Below are 20,507 nucleotides of genomic sequence, written 5' to 3' on the forward strand. Positions count from 1 at the left end.
GGTGGCTGCGGCGCGGTGCGTTGCGGTGCGCGGCGGTGCGTTGTGGTGCGCGGCGCTGCGGGCTAGGGGCGCGGGCGGAGTGCGAGTGCGGGTCTGGAGGACGGGGAGCTGGGCTGGCTCATGGCTGTGCTGCTCTGACGGAGCAGAGGAGCTCTCTGATCACTTTATCAGAAGAGGAGCTGTTCATTCAGCACCACCACACCCACCCGGTGCAGGGGTCCTCCCCCTCCACTCACTAAAACCTCCCACTCCTGCCTGCACTCGAAATGTTCATGTCAGAGGAACCAACCCCACATTTGATTTCTTAAATGTGTCACGTTTGAGCAGGGGTGGATCTATTCATGCTCTACTGCTGGGGCACAGGGGGTGGTGGGGGTCTGCTTCACCTATGATAGTTCACTCAATATAACAGTGCAAATGCATGCAGGTGAGGTTAATTGGTGACCCCTAAATTGCGTATCCTGCCCTTGCCATAGTAGGCTGGGATTGACTCTGTGGTATAGAAGATGGATATTTATTAATCAAGATCTCCTGAAGGTTCTCTTGCCATTTACTAAACAACAATATCAACATTGCTATTCCGTTCTGTTTTTACTAATTGCTAAAGGAAACATGTCTGCAATAAGAAATCCGCTGGGAGTTTAAAACATGAATGCACTGGACTGGAAATGTTTATTTTAGTAAACCATTTGTTATGCAATACTGAGCATTGCTGCCGAGTTCCTGCTTTCTTTGTTCGACATCACTTTTAACTAGTAATATAAGGTGTTACATTGAGCTGTTGGAAGATATATTTGTTTCATGTCTTCATGTGCAAAATAATACAAATCCATGAAATCTGATTTACATATTTTTTTTATTGTAATATTACTTTGTTTCTATTTATTTTGCACTACCATTTGGAATTTGTCCCTGAAACAATGATAAAACTTGTAAACAAAAAAAAAAAAGAATGCTCCTGCCTTGAAATACTTGCTTTAGTAATGCATTCGATATGGAGTGCTGAGTATCAAGGAGGATTTCCTGTTTTGCTTTGTTGTACATCAAAGTTAAACTCATCACCGAACACACAACATGTTGTCGTGCTCCTGCTCAGAAAGAGGTCATGCTCGAAAATGTTGCTTGGCAGCGGCTCATCCCACAAATGCATGTCCTATATTTTTGAGAGAGAAACTGAAAACAGAGCACTAATATTAGTTTCAACCTCAAAGTGAACCTTCAGGCTCAACAATAACATAAGATTGTTTCCTTTTTGAAGGAAGTGGTCTGAATTGCTGCAAGACAACGCAGATTACAGTTTTTTTTGTTTTGGTGACGGCTGATCTACATCAGCAGACCAGCTGGAGGCAAAGAGGGAAAGAGGCACCCCTCACCCTGTTGTGAGCTGTGAGAGGGAAACTCCTCTCTGACTAATGCTTCTGGCATGACTCACTCCCAAATTTATTCCTAATCCAGCTGTTCTTTTGGCTCGGAGGAGAAAACTCACATGTCTGCTCTCTGACCTTGACTTAAAGCCTGAGGGTGATAAAAGTTTCCAGCCTTGTTAAAATACCCAATGTTTACACTCTGTGAGAGGTGTGGGAGAAATGAGTTCAAGGAAAAAAACCTAAATATTTCATGATGATGATGATGATGATGATGATGATGATGATGATGATGATGATGATGATGGTGATGACGCAAAGGGACAAAATGTCAAGTGAAAGGCCAAATATGAGGACCTCAGAGTCAGTGGTTTCCACTAAATAATTCCCTTATGTGTCCTACATCAGGAGAAAGCGGTTTGTTAATCGATTAATAAACGCAGACTTCACAGGACAAATATGACATTTTAGCTTCTTTTATGACGCTTTGCTGACCATTCACAAACATGAAGCTGTCCTAACTGTACAAACTGTCTCTGTGACCCAAACTGGAGCTGCACCTCGCCGCCTCGATCAGTGACTGATAGATCGCGGCCAATCTTATGTTCCTCACTGCGAGCCACGAAGCCAAAAATAACTCCAATAAACAGGTCAGTCAAGTCAACCGTGACTGAGCCTGCATAAATCCTCCCTTCTCCAACCAAAGCACTGCAATCCTGAGCCCATCAATACATCAATTAATCCCTCTGATCAGGGATTGGCCTTCGAATGTAAAGACACATAACATCATTAATACTCTAAAAGGTAACAGGTAGATACAGGTTAATCTAATTTATTTATAGAATGCTTATGTTGTTTAAAGTTGTAAGAGAAAATCTTAACAGGAAGAAAATAATTGTCTGACACTATTTACATCAGACAGAAACAAAAATATGATGTTTTTGACAGATAATTTCTGTTCTGTGTAGTCTTAAAAAACCTAGAAATCAACATTTTACTGTAAAGCATGGTGTTATACACAGACTGCAGTAACAAACAATAAAGTAAATGGTGTTTTCCCTTTTTAAAATTCTATTAATTTTCATTATATGATGTGAAAAATGTAACCATATTGATCCTACTGTAGAATAACACAGTACAAGAAAAACATTGGTGTTTACATAAAATACTCTGAAAAATGCAACTGTCCTGTTCATTTTAATACAGTAAATTGCACATAAATGCATCCTATTGTAGAATACTCACTACTCTTACTGTGGTAAAATGAGTCAATGCTATGCTTCAAAAATAATGGTGAAAACACCCTTACCACTGTAAAAGAAAATCATGGTGGCTTTAATTTTATACAACTTGAATCCCAGAGATTGTAAATATATTGTGTGAGTCAGTTATAAAGCTCCGGTGTTAAGGTAAGTCAGTTAAGTCAGTAATTACACTTATGTGTGCCATTTCCTGAGTAAAAAGCTTAATTTGAAAAATATTGACAAATATCAAAGTAAAGCCCAAATGATTGTAAATGCTCACATAAACACTCTTCCATCAGGAAAACTTTTTGATTTGTGTAAAACAGGAGAAGCAATCTTGGCTGTGGAGTCCTGCAGACCTGCAGGGCTTCACCCTCTGCGTGATCACTAATGCATCCTCACCAGTCTGAGCACTTCCTGCAGCCACTGACCCGTCACACAAAACTTCCTGCTGACAGGGAAGAAGCCAAAATCCTCATTACTGCGATTTTAGAGATGCTGCAGTGTCCACACGGGGGTTACAGTTCTGTTGTCCTTTGAACCTCAAAGATTTTCCTCATAGAAACCTTAAAAGTACTCCAGTACTTCCCCTTGGTGACTTCACATTAGATAACGTGGACTGTGTACTAAAAATGCTACTCGCTTGACTTCTGTTTCACTCCTTATCAAAGTAAATGGGATGAGAGACAGCTAGCTACTGGCAAAATAATAAAAAAGTGAAATATAATGAGGAGAAAGGACAGATTGCTACTTAACGAGCATCTTTAAATGAACGACGGTGTAAAGTGAATTATGCAAACAGCAGAAGCAACAATTCAGGTGGAGGAGAGGAGGAGTGTTTGTGGCGTGTCTTTAAACGGTGACTCCGTCATCCCGTCTCACTCAGACAGGACTTCAGTTTGACGGCGTCCCCCTCTGAAACGTGTCCTCCGTGATGTGCCCCGACACTCGGATGATCTCGGAGCACTCAACGGAAGATTTCTGGGAGGAAACAATAAATGCGGGGCGGTGACCCGAGCTGGAGGAAGTGTGTCGACCTTGTGCTTAAGTTAGTAAACCCGAACTTGCCTTCACGAGTTTGTTTTCCTCTTCTCCAAGACCTTTCTGAGAATTTACACACACAAAAAACCAAACACACAATGTTAGGCACATGACCAGAATCACCTTCTCAATGAGCTCAGGCTAAAGATTTTTCCCTTCAATAAGGTTTTTCATTTACATGGCAATGTTTTGAAAACGATGTCCGTTTACATGGAAACGGCAGAAATGCTGAAAACTATGTGATTTTCACATTGTGGCACTAGAGGAGGCACCACATACACATGCACACAAAGAACATTATGCAATAAAGGTGAACAATTTTGATCCTACAGACATTTGTATGGACAGAAGACGAAGTATTGCTTTTGCAGGTGAATCTCAACTATAAAACTATAAAATCCCAGGAGAATCTGGACCGAATGTCATGACACTCTGGAGGCCATTGTTGTTTTTGTCCATCTTCTGAGCATGTGCACTGTGCAGGAGAACTATTTAAAACTGAACCATGGATTAATCTTTGAGTTGATGTAGTGAAATGCTTCGTCCACTCATGTAAATTCATTATTTATACGTTTGATCCGGGAAGTTTCTTCGCTTGTGTATACATTTAATATCTGTATGTTATATTCGTAGAGCGAGTTGCATTTTTTGCAACTGTATATATATTGATTCTGAAGTTATTGAGGCAAAAGTAACCCAAACACACACACACACACACACACACACACACACACACACACACACACACACATACAGGCCCATGTTTGCACTCGTTAGCAGGGTGAACCAGGCTGACTAAACTTATGGGGGAACAAATTACATAATGCCTTGATATGAGGACCTCATTAAGGCAATGCCAGGGAGACTGGAGCAGGCCCACCCTCTCCTCCCCACTTCCCCTCGAAACATCCTGGGAGGGGCGCCCTTCATCCGCCCACATCTCATTACACGAGGTTCAATGTGGCCCACAGCGTCCTGCTGACATTCAATTAGACTCCTTCATTTTCCCGTCATCCGCTCCGGCTCCATGACTCCGCCGCCGCTCCCGCTGTCACTTACTAATTATTCCAAACATCCCCTCAATTAGAGGTGTAACTGTTTATTAGCCCCCCTCCTGCTAAGTGAAACACACCTGTGCTGCTCCACGGAATTGAGGTTTCTTCAGAGTAATGTGAAGGTTTAAGACAAAGCAGAAAGGTTGGATTCATTTGTCCTCACCAACCTGGAGCCATTTGAATATTTAGTGATGGTTGATCACAGCATCACTGGAGCATTTTTTTTTTTTTTTTTTTTGAATGATGGCCATCACTTACCAGCCCGCCAACCAAAAACAACTTTAAACTGGATTAACTCTTTGGGTTTTTCTACTTGAAAATCTGTCAGATTTGTCTTCATGAAATCGATCTAATCTGAAATGCCTGTCCTTACTCCAGGAGTGTCTGGAAAGCATTCTGGAGCACCGAAGCTTGTCGCCATTTCACTTCATGATGGGTTATTGATCTGAAACTTTACCATGGGAAGACAAAAAAAAAAATGAAGCACATTTAATAACGTCAATAATATCCCCAAAACAGAGAACATAATCAGAAGAGTAGAGGCTGCCATTAAAGGTGACTAAACTATGCAGAGCTTACTAAATTTCAGGCGAATAAACTGTAAATCCACTGATCCGAAACCGTCTTTGTCAGTGCAGGGTCAGTGTGAACGTGTATAATTAACATCAAATAGTTTGGCTTAATAATATAGGGATGATGTTAAATACACTGAAAAACAATATAAATGCAACTCTTTTGATTCATGAGCTGCACTCAGAGATCTAAGACTTTTTCTATGTACTCAAAAGACCTATTTCTCTTAAATATCATTCAGAAATGTATCTAAAGCGATGTTAGTGTGCACTTCTTCTTTGCCGAGATAATCCACGCATCTCTTCAGATACTGATTTAGACAGCAGGATCGTTGTGTGACTCAGTCTAGCCACAATAAAATGAAGGACACTCTAAAATGAGCAGTTTTATCACACAGCACAAGGCCACTGATGTCGCAGGTTTTGAGGGAGCGTGTAATTAGTATGCTGACTTCAGAAATGTCCACCAAAGTTGTAGCCCGTAAAGTCACTGTTCATTTCTCAGCCGTCTCCATGGTACAATTGTTGTGCCATTCATCCACGACCATCACCTCATGTTGCGGCACAATTCCAAGAAGCTGAAACCATCTCAGTTCTTGCATGGCCGGCGTACTCAGGGGACATGTCCCCCATTGAGCCAATATCCAGCAGCAACTTGGCACTGCCATTAAAGAGGAATGGACCAACATTCCAAAGGCCACAATCAACAACGTTGATACGCAAATGAGATGTGTTGCATTGCGTGAGGCAAACGGTGGTCACACCATGTACCAACTGTTGATGTTGCCTCAAATTTCCCTGCATTGATGATCATTATGAAATGATGTGCTCTTTAATTCTCGATTGCACCGTGGGAGCGCTTGTTTTACACCATGTGGACACCCTCCTGTCACCACCACCCCTGCTGCCTGCATTATCACCCCCTGCTCTAATGAAAGCTGTCACATGTCTGTTGTCTCATTACATAACGCCTGTCTCTGCAGATGAGTGTTTCAGCCACGATCACTCGCCCTGTCACCAGCTCGTCACCAGCATGGCCCTCATCAGACCTACAGGGGGAAAGGTCACGTACGGACTCCCGGTGTTTGATTTATCTGAATCGGATCGATGAGGATCGCATGAATTCCCGGGATGCGTCTATAAATCATGCACACTTGAAGACACCAGGAGGCCTTCAGGACCATGTGGGTCAAATAATAAATGTCTCTCTTGCTTAAGAAAAAACAAGAACACTCTGCGGTTACAGCATTTGTATTATTGATGGATGATAACAATTAAGAAAGTGAAGTCTGGGTTTGTGTTGCTGCAGGTCCAACAAACAAACACACACACATGCGCGCACACACACACACACACACACACACACACACACACACGGACAGATAAGTATTATTCTCTAGATGTGCAGCTCGTCGTCTGAACATGACACTATCTGACAGTTGGATTATGTTCCTCCAACCTTCTCCATCATTTGCTGTTTGGTTATTACCATAATTCATGCAGATGTCAGGGTCGATTGTTTCGATTCATTTGAATAATTAAGCACATCGTCCTTGATTAATGGTGGTATATAAAAAGCTTGTCAACTATAGTTTGACTGATGTATCAGTTGATTAACAAGCTTTTCACCAGGCGTTCTTACATGGACATGTTTGGATCAGAAAATATTGTAATACATTCTTAATTTCTTAGCAAAATGTTAGTGCAATATTGATTATAATATTTTTGGTTACTGAACACAAATTATTCTTCATAGACTTAAAGTAACAGCCATGATAATTGAGTTAAATTTAATATAGGTGTGTGTACATTGACAACTGGTTTAACTCCAGTGTCAACCATAAAAGTAGTCCACAAGTAAATCCATCAGCACGTGATTTCCTGATTTCTTCATATTCCCTGAAAAACTTGACAACAGTTATATGTTAGAAAAATGGTCATAGATATTTAGGTGGAAACAATGTTTTCAACTTGACAAATTTAGCAGTTTTTTAAATCCTCAGAATGACTCTTACTTCCTTTACAAATATACAAGCACATATTATAACATAATCACTAACTGATTAATTAAACATAACCTACAAACATGCATGTCTGGTGGCTACTTTTGTTGCTTAAAGCATAAGTGTGGTTTATATTGCAATTATTAAATGATTAAATCAGAACTATAATTATAGACCACATGCAGTTTTGGCTTTTCACTCTTTTAGCCTTAATTTATTTTAAGCGTTTATGTTGTTTCAGCTCTTTGTTTTTTTCAATTGTTTGTGATGTTCTCTCCACTTCTCAAAGATACAGCTAAATGACCTTTACTTTTGGTGCAATTTTTCAGTGATTCAACTCTGTCAATGGGTTTTGTTCTATTATACACTGCTGCCATGCAAAGTACTTCGACTGCATTGGAAAACTTTGGGGTTTGGTGCCTTGTTTCAAGACTTATTTACAAGTGGAGATGGGGGCTTGATCCTTAAACCTTGGAATCTGGAAAGTCAATCCACATTGACTAAAACTCTGCTTTCCTTTGAAGCTCTTCTATATTTAAACATCTGCACATTATTGAACCATTTTGGCACTTCAGAGCTGACATCTTAACTTCTAAGTATTATTATGTGAGTTTATTGAATACAATTGTACATTTGTTTACCATTTCTAACTAAACCAATTGTATTTTATTAGTTGCCTTCGGGAAATTTTTTTTTTTTTTTTCCACAATGACCGATCCTATTTCTTGGATGTGGATGTGCAGCCACATTATGGTGCTCCAGGGAGCTGATGGGGGTCAAGGGTCATACTCAGGGATCCACAGTTGCGACACGTCAGAGATTCAAAACCTCCAGGCCTCCATTGCCCCATTTATATGATTTTATATAATTTTTGATTTGAGTACTGAAATGTGCTTTAAATGTAGACATTTTATACACATAAGCTGAATCGATTACATACTAGCCTACTATTACACAATAAAGTGTATCGTGATAAATAAATACAAATATTCTGTGTATCTTTTGAAAAAGGTTGTACATTTACTTGTTGTACTTGTATTTTGTAGCTTGTAGTTTTTTTGCAATGTAAAACATTTAACTGTGGTTGTACTTGGACTCAAACTTTAGTGATTGATCTGCATTGAGTTTTATTAGTTTAATCTCTTCTTTTCTATGAGGACAGTAGAAAGTTGTCCCTCTTTTTCTTGTGGTTGGTTCATGGACCTTGGTGATTCTGTGATTGGTGTCTTTCTGTGTTGCAGTTTGCATGTTATCTACAAATATAAGACTCGTTCTAAACATTGAAAATACACATTGACGTTACAGACTACTTGTGGATACTGGTTCACTTTCACATCACGGCTTCGATTCTTGGCTTGAGTGTTCCCTATGTGGAGATTGCATGTTATACAGTATACGTATATGTATCTGAGCATGGAAGAAAAATCCTCTGCTTCTGAACATGGAGTACACAGGATATGGAGATGAGATATGAGATGGAGAAAAGCAGTTACAGAACATTGCGGTGCAATTTGTGGAGACTTATTTTTCTTATACATGAGCAAATTTTAATATTGGTTTTCCCAGGAACTTCAGCTTTTTCCAACACTTGGATAACATGCTTCCTAGAAATATTAGGGTATGAATGTGTTTTCCTTGTGATGACAACAAGTTTGCATGTTCTCTTTACAAGGGTTTTCAGGCGACCCTTCCACTGTGTGCTCTCGTCCAGAGTACAGACTGACAAGCTGGGGGGGGGGGGGGGGGGGGGGGTCTGTGCCCCAGTAGAGCTTTAGGTCGAGCAGCACCCCTCATGGATGGATTGTTTATAGTGAGTTGAGCCTGTTGTGCAAAAATTCCACACCTTAAAAGAGATTATATAACAGTATCTCTCCACTTCTCATGTCTTTATTTAAACATCACATGCCACCTCACGATGTCCACAGCATCATTTAGCACGCGTGAAGCTCTCAAAACTGTGAGCAGCTCTCACTCCTCCATTCTGCTTCCGAACAGATTGATGTTCTGGAGGCGTGAAAGGGCCTATTTCAGGACAAATTAGATTGTGACATTCTGTAAATATCTCTTAACAGCTACAGTTCAGATGTTTATCAAGCCTTGAAAAAATACCAAGTCTGCAATTCACTCTTCTTTCTTAAAATTAGAAAATAAACATGTGCCCTAAGTCAGCGAGTGGGAGGCACTATTTTATCCCAAACTGTGGGTGTGTTTATGTGAGGAGCTTTTGACAGGTGCTCATTATCTCAGGACAACAACAGAAAAGTGACAGGTAGCCGGTGATGTGTCTGAGCGGACGGCAGCACTTCAATACTTTGTGCTGAATATCGCGCTGTAGCCTGAATAATGCATGGCAGATTTACAAGGACCTACAGTAAATCTCACGGGACAAGTGTGCTTCTAACTGTCAGCTGATGAATTCTTTAAGCACATCCACTGCTGCTCCTTCCCCGATGCATCATTCATGAATCAGGGCTCGGCCCGAGTTCAGACCCCCTCACTTCACTTCAAGCCCCGCCGGAGGCTTTGAATCGTCCCAACAGCATCAGATTCAACCAGTGGGGCCTTTGAAAACCCGCATAAATCCACCTGTTGCTCAAACCTGTTGCAAGTCAAGACAAAGTCTCACTTTATGACGAGAAGTAGTGGATTTTTTTTCTTTATGATGACACAGAAAATACATTTCTAAAGAAAAGGGAATTTAACTGCTTCCGAAGTTCAAATATTAAATAAATCAACTTGCATTATGGGAATGTGGTCAAAAGCAAATGAAATGCAAAGGTCAGTGGGTAGAAATGTGCCCTCCGGACGTCATTTAAGCTCTTAACCTTCATATTTGAGGAACCTTTGCAGCTATGAGACTCACTAGTATTTATTAAACTGACAGTGAAGCAAAGCTTTCTTATTTTAGACTAATTTGTTATCCAGAACTGCATCCATGACCTCCTGAATTCAATTAAGTGTTGGGGAAAGGGAATGTGGATGTGTGACACATGAATATGCAGTAGGGGGGAGAAGAAAAGCCCCTGAGGAAGGTTGCTCCAAGTTCACGGAGTCATTTTAAGTAGTTACAGTTTTAAAATGAGACATCTTGATTCTGATATGCTGTGTGAGACAATTATAGCATATTGTTTACAGCTATCTTCTACTATGATTTAAATCGTTAGTGTCAGGCATTTGGGCAAACCAACCAGACTTCAAATCATGTAATTTGTAAAGAATATATTAATGTATACTAATGTATGCATTAGTTTCAATATTTAAGTTGCTGCTGTTTCTGATATATTCACAGAGAATCAGAGTTTATTTTTTTAAATTTGGAAAATGTAGATTCATCAAAAATGTTTGTACTCGTTATTAAACTGTTAGTTTACTGGTTCAGCTCACCAAAGATCAGAAGATGTATGTAAAAATAATGATTCCTATTTTTATTCTGTGTGGACAATTTTCATAACCTTTTAAAATGTAAAGTCTAAATTAAAGTGTGCTTTGGAGCTTTCTCTCTCTCACTCACACACACACACACACACACACACACACACACACACACACACACACACACACACACACACACACACACACACACACACACACAGAAAGAACATGCAACACTGGACTCTCCAACACAGAGGTCAGAGGTCAGAGGTCGGGGGAACTGGCCACGTGTGATTTCTATCATCACGCAGAACAGAGGGATCTGAAACAAACACGGACCTCACAGAGATGAAGTGTGCTGAAGCTGTCAGAGATGTGCTGGATCCCATCACAGTTTCCACCTGACATACAAACCTCAGCTGAGTGGGAGGAAATCACTGAAAATGTGCTGCTGCAGCACCACCATCTTGTGGATATTTTCAGTACAACACCAAATGCGCTTTTCACTCAGTGACAATCTCTCTGGTTCCAGTTACGGTTTAGTAAAATGAGGAGCCTGCATGTTCTCCCTGTGCATTCATGGGTTTCCTCCTTTGGTTGATTTTGAGTTGCGCAACTCACTTTTTCAGCCTTTCATATTGAAGGTTGTTGTTTTTTTAAGATGTGATGCTCATATCAATGTCAAAATTAGCCAAAAATTGTCAATGAATGGTATTTCACAATTTCTTAAACATTTCAACATTTATTAAATTGATATTATTTTGAGGGCCTATTAAATTATGAGTTACAGCATACAGTTGCAGTTTGAGACAGTTTGTGCAAGATGCACTGAGGTTGGTGAAATCAAAGAATGATTAATAAAGAATATTGTATGATTTCTAAACACTGCTACATGGATGCTGCTTTTTGTTATTCTCCCAGCGTGTCTCTGTGTTGTTTCACTGTGAGTGTATATAGACTGGATATACAATCATATACAATCAGAAACTAGGACTTTTTGATGCAAAACACCTCAAGATATATATATTTTGATCTACAATTTCCTCTATGGTGGATGTGGGCTTATCAGATCACTCAGGCATTCTTTTTTTTTTAACTATACATTTTTTCATACAACAAGTTATCCCAGAAAAAACAAAACTTTGAGTTGATGTTATCCCACTTCTGAAGTGGCTGCAAATACATCAACCTTTTCAGTGTGACTCATGCAGATGTACCACCTGCCTCTTGTGATGTTCCCTACATTGTTTTAACAGCAAGGTCCTGCTGTTACAGCTGTAGTAATCTAGCAAAATACACAGACTATTAAAAATGTGTAAATATATAAATGAATAAATATATTTTTTTTAAAACAAGAATTAAAAATAACAACAACAACAATAATAATAATAATAATAATAATAATAATAATAATAATGATGATGATGGTGATGGTATATTATTATTATTAATAATAATAATAATAATAATAATAATAATAATAATAATAATAATAATAATAATAATAATAAAAATAGTAATAATAATTCCACATAATTTTTGATCCTCAATAAATTTAGACCACAAAAGGAATTTGGGGGCAGCACTTGAGATCCGATAAACCTGAGCAATAATGCTCTCCTCTTAAAAGAAACCATCTGGTTCGCGTTTCCGGGATCGTTCTACAAATAAAATAAACGCACTACCCCAGTCTGACCATCAGATGGCAGCGTTTCTCATTTTTAATAACAACTGTTGCGCGTGTTTGACTCACAGGCGAGAATTTATAGTTTAGAACCTTTTATTTTTCCAATCACGTTTAAGCGTTTTTACCCATACTTTTTTTGAGATGTAGCTATTGTTTCCGCCTCCTATTTCTGTTTAAAAGCTGTGAAAGTTTTCTCTGAGTGTTTGAAGGAGCCAAAGCAAGCAGGGGCTTAATCAGCCTCCTCCTCACAGATGAAGCTCTGCTGCAGCCTGGAAGACGTCAGAAAAGGCGGTGCTACACACTCCAGCACCGGGTCACATCCTACTTTCCCCTTGCACATTGCTCACACACACACACACACAAACACACACACACACACACACACGCTCACGCACAGTGTGGCTGGAGGATCTGTGCGCTCTGCAGCATGGACGGGAGCAAGGCGGAGGAGCGCTCTGCTGAGCAGGCTGCGTCTTTATTTGGGACTCCACAGCTGGAGAGTCAGAGGAGCGACACTGAGCGAGGCCAGAAGAGGAAGAACCACTGTAAAATCATTACTGGGGTACGTTTAACTTCACCTCACCTCCTTCCTGTGCTCGCCTCCAACACATACAGGACGAGGACATGCTGTGTGAGTCAAATGAAAGTGCTGAAAGTTTGTTAAAATAAATACATAGATTCGAAAAAAGTACTCGTACATCTGTTCAGATGGTCTTAAGTATTTTATTGGAGTCGTTTCGAACTTATTGGCTTTAAACCTGCACATCGAAAACTTTCCATTCAAAGTCAACGTCTTCAAGAAGCTAAAATGGAAAGTGATCAAAATCTAAGCTTAGTTTGTATAATTTATATATAAAAGCCCTTCACCTGGTGAAATGATGCACATTTCCCAGACGAGCAAAGGTCACACATTATATCGTAGTGATCTCTGTGGTTAACAAATGGAAGTAGTAATTCCCAGTTGCTGACTGTAAACACACATATTTATCCTGTAGCTGTTTTTGCTTGATGATATTAAAAGTAATGAAGTAGATTATATGTATGAATAGTCATATAAGTACAAACATGATATTTGCAGCGACATTTTTCATTCCCTTCCTTTGCTCCATAGTTGCAGATTATGTCTTTATAGTTGTTGGACTAGTGTTGGTCTCAGTCTTTTATCCAAATTCTCAGTTTGTAAGATGTTGTGTCATTGTATGGCCTGAAGCTTTAGTCATACACAGAGTTTAGAGTGACTAAAGTGAATACCCGTCTGCTTTTTCAAAAGAAACACTGAAAACAAACATCTTCATGACAATTTAGTGGAAAAAACAATAAGGAGTAACATTTTTCGACATTAAATCAAACTGATCTATTCCGGCTCCTTACGGGCCCCGAGGCGTGTCAGTCAGACCTTCTCTCACCTCTGTGAATTGTGCCTGAGTGTCAGATGAATCCAAAACGAGTCACCAGACAGTAAACGTGACTCTTCTCGGTAAAGATCCCTGTCAGACTTGTAAACCTCAGCCTCGGGTCGACTCTGCTGCACTGTTTGCTCTCACATGTGGTTAATCCACAGCTGTCACACGGCCGAGCCGGTCAGTGCCGCCGGCGTGAACGTGGAAACTAAACGTTCTCACCCTGCTGCAAAGAGACGGAGGCCAGCAGCGTCTCTGCAGGTGGACCTGACCCACGCTTGTTAGTGCGAGGCGGGACCAGACCTCCGGAGTTCCTGCTGAACTCTTCATGCACCGAGAAAGTCAGAGACAAGGGATTTGAACTGTTGTTGCTGTTGTTTTTTATCCAGTTCACAGTTCTACAGAAGATGTTCATATGTGGAGGTTATAGATTAAATTAACATGTATTTCTTATGTTGTTTTTTTTTAACAGTTGGCTTATACAATGTGTGAAAACTTAAGACTTGAGATCCTAAAAGTGGAAAAAAGTGGAATTGTCAACGAAGTTATAACTTTTCAAAACTTACTAGTATAGTATCCTAAGTACTCTCGCGCCTTAAACGTCAACACATTTTGACACAACAGTAATTTTAAACAAACAATCCACCATATTATTTTAGCTGTTCTTGCAGTGTAAAGAGCTGCAGTGGAGGAGCATAGACACTATGTAGTCGAGCAAGTTGTTTTTAAAGTTTTGTTCATGAAATGTGAAAGGGAAGAGTTAAAAACTGAATCTCTGTTTTACACTGTCAGACCTAAAACCTAAAACACCTAAAAAAAAAAAAATGTAAACAAATAATCCACTTTTTTGTTTTATGGAAGTAGTTTTAATCTCTGTGTGAGGGGGACACATTTGAGGAGGGATATATAGACCAGAGTGGTTTTTAAACTCTACCAATACCCAATAACCATAAACACCACCAATTTCATTGTCAAGCTTCCCCATGACAGCCAGTGTGAACTTGTTTAGAGACATTTTTTAAACTACAAGTTAATATGATGTAATTTGATCATATTTGTACTTTCAGGCAGATTTTCATTACTATAAATAAAATTTGTATATGTTTTTGTTAGCTTGACTTTCAAAAGTGGCAAAGTAATGAGTGTAAGTGAGTGATGAATGTCAATGAATGCTTGATAATGGTTAATCAATCTATGTTGGCGTAAACAACAAACTCATTTAAATGTATTTTCATTGGTCATTTACACAAGTTCTCTTCACTTTATCACTCCAACACAAAAATAACGGCTTCAGTTGTTTGCCTCTCTTTGAGCCACTGAGAAAAATGTCATATTGCTTTTCAAGAGCTAAATCTGTAAAACATCACAGTCTTTACGTGAAGTCTAAAAACCATAATTGTAAGAAATGTCTTGGAGGGGTAAAAAAAAAGGCCTTTTTGCTTTAAGTGGTGTTTTTTTTTTTTTTTTTAAAGACGTTGTGGTGAGTTTCTTTGTTTACTGTTGAGTGGTGAAACATATGGAAGCATTTGGTATGTTGGGAATGAAAAATGTAAGGAATTTGTGCCATCCAGCGCATGACTGAAAAATGAAAGATGGACACATGAAGTCATATGACGACACACACACACACACACACACACACACACACACACACACACACACACACACACACACACACACACACACACACACACACACACACACACACACACACACACACACACACGTTTCTAACTATTCCTTTGTAAACTACAGCTCTAAACCACAGAGTTGCAGGCTGCTTGGCATTGGTCGGGTAAACGTGGGCAAAGTCTAGACAGCTTTACACCCAGGCCGGTTTTATATTTGTCCCCACACCATTTTTAAATAGCTAATGCAGGGAGTGGTTATTTAAAGATAACACCCACATTTCTGTAGACTGTGAGCATCACTCTTTGTGTTGATGTTACGACAGTGGTGTCTTTACAGTCAACTAACAAAAATGGCAAAAAAAATTTTGGGTGTGACTGGTTTCTCCAGGCACTAGAGTTTACTCCCTCACTCCAAAAAACACAAGATTGACATTAACAGGAGCCTCTGAATTGGCCTGCTTCAAGTCAGACCTAATGCACCTGATCACCTGAAAAGTGCTTGTGAACCAAAAATGGAATCTTTTCATGCGTTTGTTTAATTTAACCCAACTTATACGAGACCTTTCTAAATCAGGGGCAGATTAGAAGATTTGGACAAATCCTGATGCTTCACACGTTGGAAGATTTCTGAGGACATTAAGACATACAGCAGCTAATCTCACTAAAACTCTGCGACCAGCAGTGGACAGTTGTAAACGTTCACTTCCATTATAAGAAATCTACTTAAAATCTTACTTGTAACTTTTAATCTTTGCATGTTGTTCTCGCTGATCAGGTCGGACCCTCTGACAGGCAGATTCTCTTCTCTGGGCTTTAGGCTTGACACCCTTGGCTTAATCGTTACATTTTTTTTTTTTTTTAATGAGGAGAATGTAGAGACAGGGCGTTGGAATAAATTGATGCAGGCAGTAAAACGTCTTTCCAAGTCAGACTGTAGCTTTCCACCAGACGGGTTGTTTACTTTCACATCCCACAAGGACCATGTTTGAAGGTTTTCCCCAAGAAGCCCCTCCAGGTTTTTCCACTCTTTGCACCTATAGCTGGAGAAAATAAGAGCACATACCCAGACGCCGTACACACACACACACACACACACACAGCAGAGCATATTTTCATCATGCCTGTCTGGGACTTCCACATCTGTGTCGCACCAAGTGGATGACTTGCGGTTGATGATCTCCCACAATCATGTTTTTGAGAGTGAGCTGCAGAAAACGTTTTGACACTGGAATGGTCAAGAGGTCGACTTTTGAGTCAGGAGGTCATATTTGTGTTAAAACAAGTAAAAATGTGACCCCCAGCTTAGCTTGTTTTCACTGTAAATCCATGTTTTTCCTCCACAAATCCCCTCACATGTAAATGTTCTTATGGTTTCTGTATTTAAAGTATTTGCCCTGAAGACAAAGCTGAGTAAGAAGGTCTAAAATAACAACTCATTAATCTTTTACTAGCAAAGTTGATTGTACACTGATGTCAATTTTACAGTTTTCCACATGATTAACTTGTCCTTTAAACACTGCATAAAAACAATGTATCATAAAACTTCAGTGCAAGTTTTCAAACATACTAATGCTTTTAGTGAGTGACACTTATTTTTTGTACATTTATGTACATTGTGTTCAAAAGTCTCTAGTTAAACTTTTACAGAAATCGAAGGACAAATGTATCCAGTTTTGAGAATTTTCAAACACAAATGTGTAAATATTCAGTTTACCGGTATGTAAAGTTTGGTGGTTGTTTTAGTTTTTAACATATTTTATCATGTGCAAATGGCACATAAGTCTGTTTCATACCGATATCAAGTTTTAAAAGAAACTTTCATTTCACATTTCACTTCTTTTTTTTGGTGGTGACTTGTTCAGAGAGAAACTTCTCTTTAACCTTTTGTTTGTTTTCGGACAAGTTATGAAAATAGCTTTCCGCTCTGGATCCATTCAGCTTAATCTTGTATTTATTTTTTTGAAATAGCTGTCACCAAACTTTGGTTGTTCTTCCAGGTCATAATAACTTCTCTACCCTGAATCTGACGGAAGCGGTGCTTTACTACAGACTGTATTATTTGTCTATCTGCTCTTGATCTTGTAACTATATCTTATATTAAGCTGTTAAAAGTCCTGAGCTGAGACATAACCCCTCCAGCAGGTTAGGGTTAACATCATGGCCTTGTCACAGTTGGTCGTGGCTGGTAGACCTCCAATGGGAGGTAAACCAATGATCGAACCTCCATAACTATTTCCTCTGTAGCCTCACCCAGATGGTCAATTTGCTTAATTTTTCTCACTAAAAATCACCCTACTACAGAGGAAGTGCATATAATTCGCTTGTACGTATTTGCAATCGTTTTCTTTTTTTCCCCCTTTAAACCAGGTCATGGCCCAAACTGCGTGGCTGTAAACAGACGGGTAAACACAGAGCTTTGCTCCACTACTGTGATCAGTAAATGACGATAATGGCCACTGCTGGCCTGGTTTGGGACTTGTGTGGGATTCAAAATGAGCAACGTTGACAGCGCAGCAGCAAACTGGGATCTCTAAATACACTCATTCACAAACTTTGAAGCGCCCGTCTAATTACAAACACCCCACCACCTTCCTGTGATCTGCTCCGGCCAGATATGAGCTACATGAGTAACATGTGGACAGAGTCAAAGCCAACAACACTTTTCTTCACAGAATCTCTTGGCAAAAAAAGTGAAGTTACAGATAAAAAACAAAATGATGGATGGATAAATAAACAAAACGGCTGCACAAAAGGTTTACAGCCACATCAGCAGACTGTTTGGACACAGCGGTGCTTTGAACTAAATGCTGATGTCGGCATGTTTACATGCTCATAATGGCCGTGCCAGCTTGGAGAGGGAGGTGGGGGTTGCCCTCAAAGTTTAGCATTATAACATTATATGTGGTAATCGGCAACTCGGATTGCAGTTGTTTTTAGCAAAATTTCATGGCAATTTTGAGAATAATTGTGGATTTGAACCTACTAATGTCAAAGTTGCGTAATCTGAATGGGTCGGTCTGTTGGTGAGACAAAAATAATCCCTGTTGGGTCTCTCCTTGTACCAATATGAAGGTCCATCCATTTGTTCCCTTATTTGGTGAAAAAAACCAATAAAGTAAACGCTAAACCGTATAGTGCTCATCAAGTAAGCGAATCATGTCAAATAGGATCATCCTCTGGGGGCCACGCATATTTATTCTGAGCTGTCAGTCTGAACGGGGTGAAAGTTGTTAATGCTTCGAGAGTGTGTGTGAGCAGCTGTTATATTTACCAATGGGGTTGATTTATGGCTCCTCTCTCGCAGCCAAAGGTCTGTTCCAGTGTGTTTGTGTTATGGTCACAAAGGCATGCAGCAGACACTGGCGTGTGTCTGTGAAGGGCCAGCGCAAGAAAAGTGAAGCGGAATCCTCCCTCTACTACTGTATATCATTCAGTAAAGACGTTTTGGTATCAGTCATCATGCGCAACATTCTGTCTGGCACATTCAAATCCTGAATTATTTTAAATCACTTGCAATATCCTTGTTATAATCTACACAGATTGTTTGTTCTTATCGGGATGTATTTTTCTTTCTTCAACACAGAGTTTGAGATTATCACCAGCAGCTGTATTTCACACATATGTGTGGTTTTAACACATGCTGCCATTTGTTGTGTGGGTTTTAGGTGCTGCTGCTGTGCTTACTGGTGGTCATCCTGGCCGTGGCGCTCTCTCTGAGGAACAGCAGCAGCGGAGCAGGTGAGCCTGAGCGCAAGCCTTGTTACCAGGTTCATTACGATGAAAGCACATTTTAATGTTCACTGGTACATTGATAGCATGTTTTAATGGATGTCTGTGCATTTCACAAGTCTGTACAACAGTTCCTGGCTGCAGAGGGAGCAGCGAAGGTAACGGTTACAAACTTAAAAAGTAAGGATTTTCAAACCGTTTTGATTGTGCTTCTCAGTATTTCATTGAATATGCTTGGTGGAGTCCAGACTTACCACAGGGTTAAAAACTCGGCATAGGTTAGCAAACCTCTTCTGCTCTTTTCATAACACATAACTCACCTTAACATTTTGCCATTTTTAGCATTTACCATACCTGTGGTAATGTTTTCATTCAACACTGCTGCTGCCTGGTTAAGTTATCTTGATATAGCGTCACACTTTCTGCACACTCTGATAGCTTCTTATCTTCAAATGCATTTGGTGTCTTTTTATTTGTATGATTTAATCAAAGCAACAGCTTCTTGAAAATCTTGTTTGTGCTGGTTTGCACAGCACAATTTTCTTATGTAAGCTACACAATGAGATTGCAACCATGATTTAAATTTTGTGAATTGAAATTTCGGGTTGTATTTATTTTGTCTGGATATGTGTGGATGATGCCCTACAGGCTACTCTCATGGTCTCTAAGGGCTATTATAGTTGCTCACAGCCCCAGGTTAGTTACGCTGGTGTATCAGGGTGGCCCGGTTACCTGTGTTTAAGGTGCTCTCCATGGTCTGGAGTTGACTGGAGGCCTTTGGTTTTCTCAGCCGTCACCATTGGTGTGTGAGTCTGTGAATGTAATGGATCCTTGTAGTGTAACCAAACTGCCCAAACAGTACAAATTATTATATAAGTGAAGATATCTGAGACATTTTCCCTTTAAAAACTGATTATGATGTTGTCGTCCTTCTAATAAACTAATTTAATGTCTTTTTACTCTGTCATGAAAACTTCTGCTGTGTCATTTCATACCCACATTGTTTCCTTTCACTTGAAACTGGTAGGCGGTCGTCTTCATTCCTGGCTGGCATATTAACGAATTGAGAAGCGCTGTGAGCACTGCATGGATAAAAATAAATCAGTGGCCCACCCTTCGAAAACACTGAAACACAAAGCGACAGACTGACTCCGAAAATATGTTGAAAACACACGGTTAGAGGTATTTTTAAGGTCAGTCTGGTTAAAAATTAACTTCTGGATACAAAAGCTATGAAAACTAGAGAAACAGGGCAGCAACATTCACACTTCACATCTTTTCTCTTTGTCAAGACGTCATTATGTGTGAAGATTCCTTATATGCAGGTCAGACAGTGTTGTTTTTTACTTTCCCCTATATTTAGAAGCACCAAAGCTACATTTTCTAAAGTCACTGTTTTCATTCAACGT

At 39.7% G+C, this 20,507-nt stretch overlaps 1 protein-coding gene across 1 annotated transcript in view; it reads left to right on the forward strand.

Moving 5' to 3' along the window:
* Positions 1–12,728: 12,728 nt before the first annotated feature.
* The window catches only part of enpp1 (ectonucleotide pyrophosphatase/phosphodiesterase 1), a 29,683-nt gene continuing 21,904 nt past the window's right edge, over positions 12,729–20,507 (forward strand). The window contains exons 1-2 of the mRNA XM_080514373.1: positions 12,729–12,900; positions 19,035–19,107. Of these exons, the coding sequence (XP_080370499.1) occupies positions 12,766–12,900; positions 19,035–19,107 (208 nt within the window). The 5' untranslated portion in view covers positions 12,729–12,765. The remainder of the gene's footprint in view (positions 12,901–19,034; positions 19,108–20,507) is intronic.

This window comes from Blennius ocellaris, assembly GCF_963422515.1.
Source record: "Blennius ocellaris genome assembly, chromosome: 18".
Taxonomy (NCBI): domain Eukaryota; kingdom Metazoa; phylum Chordata; class Actinopteri; order Blenniiformes; family Blenniidae; genus Blennius; species Blennius ocellaris.